Source organism: Vigna radiata, chromosome 6 (genome assembly GCF_000741045.1).
Source record: "Vigna radiata var. radiata cultivar VC1973A chromosome 6, Vradiata_ver6, whole genome shotgun sequence".
NCBI classification, from domain to species: Eukaryota; Viridiplantae; Streptophyta; class Magnoliopsida; order Fabales; family Fabaceae; genus Vigna; species Vigna radiata.
Window position 1 is genome coordinate 7,346,242 of NC_028356.1, and position 10,837 is coordinate 7,357,078.

General features: G+C 30.7%; 2 protein-coding genes across 2 annotated transcripts; one reads left to right on the forward strand and one right to left on the reverse strand.

The window, feature by feature from the left end:
- Positions 1 to 2,245: 2,245 nt before the first annotated feature.
- LOC106763340 lies at positions 2,246 to 3,594 on the reverse strand. Its single transcript, XM_014647538.2, has 5 exons — positions 3,492 to 3,594; positions 3,250 to 3,359; positions 3,119 to 3,164; positions 2,770 to 2,886; positions 2,246 to 2,604 (listed from the first exon to the last, which is right to left on the reverse strand). Exons 1-5 carry the CDS (start codon positions 3,583 to 3,585, stop codon positions 2,336 to 2,338), a joined length of 636 nt encoding a protein of 211 aa, XP_014503024.1. The 5' UTR covers positions 3,586 to 3,594; the 3' UTR covers positions 2,246 to 2,335.
- A 2,890-nt stretch (positions 3,595 to 6,484) lies between these two features.
- On the forward strand, positions 6,485 to 7,601 carry LOC106764835 (universal stress protein PHOS32). The gene is made up of 4 exons (XM_014649247.2): positions 6,485 to 6,758; positions 6,921 to 7,030; positions 7,117 to 7,235; positions 7,319 to 7,601. Exons 1-4 carry the CDS (start codon positions 6,584 to 6,586, stop codon positions 7,413 to 7,415), a joined length of 501 nt encoding a protein of 166 aa, XP_014504733.1. The 5' UTR covers positions 6,485 to 6,583; the 3' UTR covers positions 7,416 to 7,601.
- Positions 7,602 to 10,837: the final 3,236 nt, after the last annotated feature.

Consider the following 10,837-nt stretch of genomic DNA (forward strand, 5'->3'; position numbering starts at 1 on the left):
TGGACTAAGTCCAAAATACAAATAAGGAATAATAACAAACAAACTAAAGATAAAAGATAAAAATAGTATATCTAACCCTCCTCCTCAAATTGGTGTATACAAATCGTATCTATCAAGCTTGTTACTAATATAATCAATAAACACTTAGTGAAAATATATGTTTTTTCACTCTTGAATGACACCAAATTGTTAATGATTTGCGAAGACGACATAAAAGACGAAATACCATCCCAAAAGACTCCCTTGAGTAAAAAGTCTAGGAGGTTGCTCAATATAAGTCTCTTTTTTCAAATTACCGTTGAGGAATGTATTATTGACATCCAATTGATAAAAGACCATTGTTGAAGAGCCACCATAGCTATAAATAAACTAACAAAATTCATCTTTGCCACTAGAGAAAAAACATAAATGGAAAGATCAAACACATTAATGACAGAAGAAAGGTCAGAAGAGACGACAGCGGAAGAAGCCATGGATGAACAGGAGAGAAAAATCCTAAAAATTCAAGATTCTCCAATCAAGGCACCTGAAAGAAGAAAAATTGTGACCTCGACGCTCTAAATAGTTGTCTAAGAGAAGACATGACGTGTGACCACATACGACGGACCTAAAAGAGGAAAAAGAGCGACATCAACACTTTAAATCGCTGCTTGAGAGGAGATGAGACACATCACCACACACAACAGAAAAATGAGTAGATCCAAAACTTCGAAAGGCGTTGAGAGCATGTAAGCGCTCCAATGAAGGCATCATTGATGACATGGTAGTCACTGATCGAGATGATCAAAATCATGTGGTCGACGGTCAAAATTGGAACTCCGACAACAGTTGTAGACAACGTTCCTGGTAACAGGACCGCCGCCGACAAGAACTTGAATGACATCGATGGTTGTGGGCAGGGAAGACAATTTTTTTTTCCAAAGAATCTTAGGTTCTAAATACTATGTTGAATATAGTAAAAACTATGTATAAGATTAATCTCCCTTGTGTAAAATATAGAAAAGAGATACTATATTTATAATAAAAGAAATATGGAATAAACCTAAAATATAAATAAAGAATAATAATAAACTAACTGAAATAAAAATAATATATTTAAAATGGTTTATTGGATGATAAACCTGGTTTATTCATACATATAAGCTTGTAAATTTATTGGAATTTCAGTATGTATACATCATTAAAGATTTCTTCTTCAATTTGGATTTTGTGAGTGAGAACCAGTTTGATACTGAAAATTTACGAAAATAAGTAGAAAACATCATAATGATAGTTTAATTATTTATTATAGCAACGACTCAATTCTAAACGTGCCGGCTGCTTCTTCCACAATATTGCCTTTTTCCATGATTAAATTAATACCAATTTCACATCTCGTAGCATTAATGATAATTATGGTTGTTGATTAAAAAAATAATTTTTCCTTGATAAGGAAAAAACCCTTTATTGCTTTGTATATATATATATGTTTCCCGAAGATGAACATTTGATGATATTATAGGAAGTGTCTCTGATGGTAACCAATTGTGATGTGTGACATCAAACACAGTCGTTGATTGTTAGGTGATAATGACTGAAGAGCTAAAAATAAGGTATAGACATGGATTCCAATCAAACATAGAAGCGAATTTCAGGATCGTGTTTGCTCAAATAATGCATACATCAACGCTTGGCAAGTACTTGAATAACACACTTTCATAACACACTATCATAACCCCTTCAAAGATTCTCCCATATACTTTTGGTTCAGTCAGTGTTGGAAAAGACAAAATGTCTGAGATTTTTTTTTTGGACTACTTAATTTATTTCTTCTCATTGGAAACTAATCTCACTCTCCATTGGTTTTACTTTCTCGAGAGTTATCAATTATAGTTTCGTACGTTGATAAACCAACTAGTCGACCACTTTATGTCTTCTTTTTATTCAATTTGTTTAAATTGATTATCAAAATTAATCATTGATTCTCTTATACAATTTACGAGTCATCTTTTAGCATGACCTCTGATGGGAGTTTTCGAAAGAGTAGAAACTGAAAACGCAATTTGATTTGCATGTCATGCATATGAACTTGGAGGATTTTCATGATTGACTAGGGACAAAGTATTTGAAAATTAAAAATGGTGTGTTCACTTACGTTGCAAGCAGTAAAAAATTGTAGTTGAACAGTGAATAGTCACAAAGAGTGGAACTTGTTATACTGCGACAGAAAGTGCTTTTGTCATTACATTGTAACATATCTGGTACAAAGAAAGATAGCAATCACAAGTAGTTCTAGTCTAAGCAAAAAGGACTGACATTGACATATGTAACACATGAATGGCAGTACTTCTCTTTATCAATCCTTGGTCCTAATAATGGTAATGGAACCTCTTCCCCTAGTATGAATCCTGGTGAGGGACGTAACTGTTTTTCCAGACAAACCAAAACTTCCTTTGACTAATTTGCATGGAAGAGTCACAGAAGAATCTGTCACAGGATGAGGAATTGGCTTTGATGTTGATGGTGTCGTCAGAATTTGGTAATTGATATCTTTCAGTGTTGTTTCCCCTTCAACTCCTCCACACTTCACTAACTTAAACGGGTAAGCAATTTTCTTCCGTTGACCTGATAACACACCAAGAGAAAAGGAACAAAATCGACACTGTAAGTGAACCACTTGAACTTTCATATTAAGATAAAGAATCTGTGATTTGAGAGAAAAGGGTCATGCAGAAACAAGAGCATGTAATCAATGAAACTAGAACATCATATCACTCTCGTTTGACTCACCAGATGCATAACTATTTTGAGCAGGATCTTGTTTGATGGCAGCTTCATGTGCATCACCTAGTGTTGTTGATGACAGGCTCGTACTGATGCTCCTTTTTTTATTTGTAAAACCACAATCTACAAAGGTGATGAGGAAATGATCGGTTATGCATTAACATAATGCAAAAACAACATTGTCAACTTGTCAAAGATGCTGTAGTTATGTTTCATTTCGATTACTATGACATGCTACGATTCCAGACTCCACAAAACTTCATACACTTTGCCACAGAATTTGCATCAAACAGTTGAGGAAAAGCAAAAGAACAAACTGATGAGCCTGATCATAGGAAAAAACAAGATACCATACCATGAAGAGGTGGAACTGTTGTGGAGAATATTGGAAATTGTTCTACCTGATCATCCAAATAAAGAAATTTCAGTGATAAGAATTTGATAATTACAACTTTTGCTATGAATAAACACAGTTAACCAAATTACTATAACGTTTTGATGGCAGGATGGTAAATTTTGGTCCCTGCACCAAATACTCTTGCCAGCAATGGCATCTTGAAGGTACCCAGAAGATGTATCAGATTGAAACCAAGACTCTGGTGTAGACAAAACCATAGTAACATAGAAAACAAATAGTGCTTATAGTGTCAGAAATTAGCATTTCAAGAAAGAAACAGAATGAAGCATATAAGAATATTCAAAAGGAAAATAGTATATAGCATAGGTACCAAGTGTTTGATTTGCATCAGTGGCTCCAATCTCCAATTCCATGGAGCTGGAGTGGTCAGAAAACCAGTTGTTGTTGAGGTGTGAGTGTGACATAGCGGGAAACCCTTCTCTTTCTGCAACTCAATTGAATTGTGTTTTAAAATTCATTTATATATATATATATATTATATATAAAATAAAATTTGAAAGAGGATAAGATTAAAGTATGGTTGACAAAAGCTGAAAAGGATGATACGAGTTTGTTATTTTTTAAAGAAAGGGCAGTTTAGTGAAGATGATACTCCATTGCTACTTAAGCTAAGAATATCTCATCATTTTGTCGTACATTAAAATTATATCTTGTCCTATCTTAGTCACCAATTAAGAATTAATCCTATCTTATGAACCAGTTAGGACCAGTATTAAAAACTAATTAACACAGTTTTCATCTTATTAGTTTTCCGACACCAATATCTGACTTGAAAGTTTTCATCAAATTTCCATTCTCCGGCAACAATCCATAATATTAGTAATCTTTGCACGTTATTGTATTTTATACTTATCATAACTTTGGTTATAATTGTTTTTTAAATTTTTTTTAGTTGAACATACAAGTTCCTGCAGAAGAAAAACAAATACTGGTAAATTTTTTTAAATTTTATTTAACCGTTTCAAATACTAATGGAAAGTAAAATTTTATTCGACTTTGATTTATTTCATGATTTTTAATATTTATTGGTTAAATTTTTTTTCATATGTGAATAAAAAAGGAGACACTCATAACCAATCCATAATATACCTTAATCTTACAAATGTGTTTTATTGCAAGGTGCATACTTTTAATATGTTACTTTTATATGCATAAATATATAGACAAATAAACAATAAGCTTACATATGTTTCAATTTCTTATACCATGCATAAATTTTGGTTTCCATTTTATTAAAATTTTCTTTGTTTATTTTTCCGAAACTAAAAATTATTAGCTTTAATTGATAAATTGGGTAAATTTTAGTCTTAACTTATGCTAAAAGTATATTTATTTTTATCCTATTAAAATTTGGAATATTTTTTTTATACCTGATATTTTTTAACTACACAAAAATAACACTTATTTTAATAATTTAAATATTTTTTAGAAGTTTTACTTGTTAAGATTATATTACTTTCATGTGAGATTATAAATAGTAAAGCATTTTCAACTTTAGAGAAATAAAAAATTATTTTTCATAATAATTAAAATCAAAACTCATTTTACATATACAAATGTATTTACACTTAAATAATTAATATTAATACAATTAAATTGTTAACCATCCATTTTTTCTTCACACCAAATCAAGTGCTCCCATGAAAATTAATATATATATATATATATATATATATATATATATATATATATATATATATATATATATATATATAAAGAGGTTTTGCTATAATTTCTTATTAAAGTGTATCAAATTTTAATTGATAAAAATACTATTATATATTATGGATTCTAAATTTTAAGATTAAGAATATTTGAATAACTTTTTATTTATTTATTTTTTATTTTAAATTAAAAATAAAAATTATTAAAATATATCTGTGTTTAAAATATGTCTTTTTTTTTATGAATAGAAATTTTTTTGTCAACTAAAATTTGATATATTTTTAAGAAGTTACGTAAGTTAGCAAATTCCACATATAAAAAACTTTTTTGCATGTCTATATTTATTTTTAAAAATTTTCATTTTAATATTTTTTTTTCAAATTAAAATAATTATTTTATCAAATTTTATCTTTTAAGTCATGTCTTTTTAAATTTAATCATTTTTATTTAAAATTAACTATTTTATAATTAAAAAATTACCTATTAAATAAATAAAAGTTATATTTCATTTCATAATTATAATAATAACAACAGTAATAATTTTTTTTATTATAATAAAAGAAGTGAACATAGGTACATAGAGAGCATATATTTTCACTAATAATATATAAATTTAAGTTTAATTAAATTTTAAGTAATTTTTTAATTTAATCTTTATTAAATTTTATTACTTTATTAAGTATTCAAAATTCTTGTAACTTGAATTGAATATTTATCATTTGTTTTTTTTCATTAAGTTATTTTATTTACTTCCCTTTATGTGTTATACAAATAAAAACATATTATAATTAATATAAAATAATATATAATTTTTATTAAAAAAAGTTAGATAATTAAAAATCGTTACTATCGATAGTGCATAAAGATTATTTATTCAACATAATTTTTTGTTAAAACAATAAAAAAAAAGTATTGTGTCATTTTATATCAATTATATATTTTATATTAATTATAAAATCTTACATTTTTACATTTTCTTTTTTAACATGTAATGTAACACAAATTGATAAATATATAATCACATAATATATCAGTCACGATAATGAAAAATTAAATGTAAAAACTCAATTAAAAAATATAAAATTTTCAATTACTCAGCAAAATTTAATAAAAATTTAACTAAAATATGTAAATTCAGAACAAATTTGAAATTTAATTAACTTTAATATTTAAATGGTAAGTTGTTAAGAGATATTTGTAGGTGCTTTATTTCTAATAACAATAGATTTTATTTTAGAATCTCAAGTTTCTCTTCCTTTATTATTTATGCATTATTCTTTTTTAGCTAAAAAAGAGTAGTGATATTAACAACAATCATTTTCTAAAGTTGCTTTCCAGTAATGTCGTTTTAATAAACTATTTAATAAATGAAAGAAAGTAGTTAGAAGCTAATGAGAGACAGAACATATGGCACTGCCATGGAATAACTTGCGTGTTTTTCTGTAGAATACTCTGTGGGAAAACAACATTCTTGTCTTCTTCTATATATGTCACCTTTATGCCATATTCCACACCATCTTCCTCTGTAACAAATTCCATCCAAACGCTTATCTTTAAGGAACAAAGCACACTCCATCATATTCTAGGGCTTTCACGAACATTCTTCTCTACTATACAAGTACTTTTCAAAACCGCGGGCGTAAATTCCCGAACAAATGAAAAACCATGAAAACCAAACACAAACACCAACTATAAAAACGGAACTCAACCCTCAGTTTCTGACAGCATCAAATAACTATGGAAAAGACACGCACTGTCGGAGTAGCCATGGACTTTTCTCCCACTAGCAAGTTAGCACTTCGTTGGACCATTGATAATCTCATCAACAAAGGTGATCAAATCATCTTGATCAATGTTCAGCCTCCCCAAGCTCATCACACCAGAAAGGAGCTTTTTGAGGACACTGGTTCACGTTAGTGCCCCCTCTTTCCTTTTCTCATGCACACACACATATGAACAATTGTGAATATTATAAAAATGAATCTACAAGTTCTAAGTTTTGTTCTTCACTTATTGATATATAGACTATGCTTTGTACATAAGTTTAACTTTTGGTTGTTTAATGGTTTTGCAGCTTTGGTGCCTTTGGAGGAACTGAGGGAGTTGAATTTTACTAAGCAGTATGGGATTGCAAGGGATCCTGAAGTCATAGATCTGCTTGATACTGCCTGGAAGACAAAAGGGGTATGTTATGTTATGGTGTTAATTTCTTGTTGTGCAGTTAATATGAGAAGAAAGTATGGTGGTAAAGCTTTGAGTGTTTGAAACAGGCAAAAGCAGTGGCAAAGGTGTATTGGGGAGATCCAAGGGAGAAATTGTGTGATGCTGTGGAAGATCTTCACCTTGACTCTCTGGTTCTTGGAAGCAGAGGTTTGGGTCCCATTAAAAGGTATCAACATTTACCATTCATTCATCAACCTTTTTTTCCTTAATTTTTTGTTCTAATCTCTCTTAAACACTGTTTTCTTGCAGGGTGTTGTTGGGCAGTGTAAGCAAGCATGTCATGACAAATGCCTCTTGCCCAGTCACTGTGGTTAAGGCAAAACAATCTTCCAATTCCCGTCATTGAATCCCTTTGTCAATAATAATGATAATTACTTAAATAGACAGAAACCACTGTTGTTATTGTTCAATGATTGTGATTTTGGCCATGTTGTGCTTTTTGTGTATATCTCTTGTAATGATGTTATGTCATATAAATATTCAGTATGGTTTGGTTTCGATTGGATAGAATTAAAGATTTGGATTGGATACAGACATAAGTGTTTAAGATTTGGCCCAGTCTTGAAAGCCATGTCCAATTATAAGCCTGCAAGATCATGGGCTCAAATTGTCGTTAACATTTCATATTCCATTCATGCATATAAATTCTGGTCCACGACAAGGATTATAGTGTACTGATTAAAAAATTAGCACACCACTTTTATTATTAAAAATTTAATTAATCTTTTTTAATCCAATTGATAAGAATTCAATAAAAATAAATAAATTCATCCACTCATCAACAGAATTTTTACACAGTGAACTTGATGACGAACTTTTGGCTTTTTGGCTTGAGAATAGTTGCTACTGCCGACAATAATCTATTTCCAAAAGGCATTTAAAGCCCCAAACCACTAAAAGAAGAAATAAACAGATATTTTATGTTAATGGTTTATCTATTGTCATCGTCCACCTATTATAATTGAAGAAACTTCCTTATTTAAGCAAAATCATCATCAAAGAGCTTAAAGTCAATCTTTTAATGCTGATTATTGATGTGTCTTTTAAAATGAAACTTCACATCAAGCATGGTGGTGTCAAGAGGTGAGTTTGGGAAGCAAAAGTGAAAGCATTGATCATTTGGCTGCATTACATGAACTAGTCATAGTTGGTAAGATAAGATCCCAAAAACACCATTTTTTTTAAGAAAAAAAATCTTTTTTACTACTTTTTTCTTAACAATTTTGACAGTTTATAATTAGTCTGTTTAAATATTTTTTTAGAATAAATTCAAACAGACTAATAAAATAATAATACAAGTTTTATTGTCAAAAAATTGTTAAAATATATTTTTTTAATGAATAAAAATATCCAACCCCATATTATTGGTGCAAGCTTATGTTAGTGTTCATAAGTGCGTTTGGCGTTCTCTTATTCGTTTGTTGTCACAACTTAGAACTAAAATATACAAAATGTCAGACTCAGCCTATGAACCCAACTAATTGTCCTTTCTAAGTTATAAGTGCTTTTGAATAGAAAACGAAAGGGTTAAAGAAAAAAAAAAAACAAAAAACAAACAGAAGAGTTGAAAAATTAAAAGCATATTAGTGTGTACTTAATTTTTTTTTTTAATTGTAATACATTGGTTTAGGCTTTGGGTTACCCGTGAAAATTGGATCCTCCATCAACTTTTGTATCTTGTGCGTATGTTGGACCAAATTCATTTCTACTTATAATTTGCATTTTAATTGCCAAAAAGGGAAATGAATTTGAGGAATCCCACATTTCTATTTGTTATAACTATTTCTGTCCTTTTGTAATTGAATTCTTTTAACAAATGTCTTCATAGCTATAATTTTTTGTACACCATAAGATCTAATTGACACAGCAATTCAGCGTAATCTAATAAGAACTACTATATATTTTTCTAATAAAAAGTTTAAAATTTTGTAAATGTTAGTATAAAAATGGTTAAATAGATCTATTGGTTCCTATTTTTGCTGGTTTTCTTCAATTAGGTCCCCGTTTTTTAAAAATAATCAATTTGGTCCCTAAATTTGAAAACTTTAACCAATCAAGGACATTCCGTTAACTTTTCTTAACGACCTTAAAAATGGTCTTGCTGGCAATCCTAGTTGTCATGCTGTGGAATTAAAATATTTGTTTACTGAAGAAGCATAACCCAAAACATCATTTTCTCTAACCCAAAACAGAGAGACGAGGAAGAATGGTGTATGCCGCACACCCATACCAGCCTCTGCCGAATCAACCACGCCGGCCACTGCAAGCCGAGAACCAGGGCGTCGCCGACTCCACCACTCACCGTCGAGACCATCGCCGGCCGCCGATCCAGATCTTCCTTTCTTTCCTCTTCGCGTGCGAGGGAGAAACCCCTTCTTCACCCTACGACGTCGCCGCCTCTGCCGAATCAACCACGCCGGCCACCGCAAGTCGAGAACCAGGGCGTCGCCAACTCCACCGCTCACCGTCGAGACCATCGCTGGCCGCCGATCCAGATCTTCCTTTCTTTCCTCTTTGCGTGTGAGGAAGAAACCCCTTCTTCACCCTGCGACGTCGCCGCCGCTACCTCCACCGAAGTCGGCCGCAGCGAGTCACCACCGTTCACCGGTCCAGAGGTGGTCGTTACTATCGTTCACCTCTTTTCTCGCCGGAGACGCAAGTCACTTGTTGATGGGTTTTCTGGTTGTTTGATATTTTATTTACTGAGATTCGAAATGATGAATGTGTTGTGTGAGTATGGTTTGGTGAGGAAGAAGATGAAGGCGTGGGGATTGAAGAGGGATTCAGCTGGTGATGTTAACGAAAGAAGATTGAAAGTGGAATGAATCCTTGAACAATCGATTTTCTGATTTGTGTAATCTTCTCCGTTGTTTATGGTTGCTGTAACTGATTCAGGGTGTTTGGGCTGATTCCTTTTTTTGCAGAGAAAGGGCATGTGGTAAAAATAAAATCAAGGTTGATGGGATGTGCATGAGCGATATCGGTTTGCAGGTTTGGGCGCAGAGGGTGTTAGTTTCAGTTTGCAAATTTGGGGACGACGACGAAGGAGAACTCTCCCAATTCTTTTACCATGAAACCACTGAAACTACGTCCTTCTTTCATTGTATGCATAAACAAATATTTTAACTCGTGTTAAAGACATTATCTGCCACCTGTACAGCTACTGTTGACAGCACACACCATTTTTAACACCGTTTAGGAAAATTAACGGAATGTCCTTGATTGGTTAAAGTTTTCAAATTCAGAGACTAAACTTATCATTTTTAAAAATCGAGGACCTAATTGAAGAAAACTAACAAAAATAGGGACCAATAGATCTATTTAACCTATAAAAATAATAAAAAGGTCATAGTTAAAAAATAATTAGATGTCTCAACCTTTTTTACTTTTGAGATTTAAAGGGTACAAGGTCTATTATCTTAAATATTCTCTAATCTCTATAAAAATTTTAAATTAATAATCATACAACTATACTAAATGCTTTAATTAAAATCTATAATTGAGATGAACTTGATACAAGAAATGAATTAATTAGATGTTATACTCTTTAATTATGGAATTTAACTATAATAAAATAATAAAAATTTAAAAACTATCAATATACTCATATTTCTTTTACGTAATTCTTATTCATTATATTTTGAAATATGTTTAGGAGTAGAGATCATCTTTGTCCCCGTGTGTGTATATATATATATATATATATATATATATATATATATATATATATATATATATATATATATATATATATATATATATATATAT

Excerpts from the sequence above, each read along its gene's own strand:
- LOC106763340 (XM_014647538.2), bottom strand. The coding sequence starts at position 3,585 with ATGTCACACTCACACCTCAACAACAACTGGTTTTCTGACCACTCCAGC. Across the intron at positions 3,360-3,491 it reads TGATGCAAATCAAACACTTG|AGTCTTGGTTTCAATCTGAT; the intron begins GTACCTATGCTA and ends TGTCTACACCAG. Across the intron at positions 2,605-2,769 it reads TCAAAATAGTTATGCATCTG|GTCAACGGAAGAAAATTGCT; the intron begins GTGAGTCAAACG and ends GTGTGTTATCAG.
- LOC106764835 (XM_014649247.2), top strand. The coding sequence starts at position 6,584 with ATGGAAAAGACACGCACTGTCGGAGTAGCCATGGACTTTTCTCCCACT. Across the intron at positions 6,759-6,920 it reads TTTTGAGGACACTGGTTCAC|CTTTGGTGCCTTTGGAGGAA; the intron begins GTTAGTGCCCCC and ends ATGGTTTTGCAG. Across the intron at positions 7,236-7,318 it reads GGTTTGGGTCCCATTAAAAG|GGTGTTGTTGGGCAGTGTAA; the intron begins GTATCAACATTT and ends GTTTTCTTGCAG.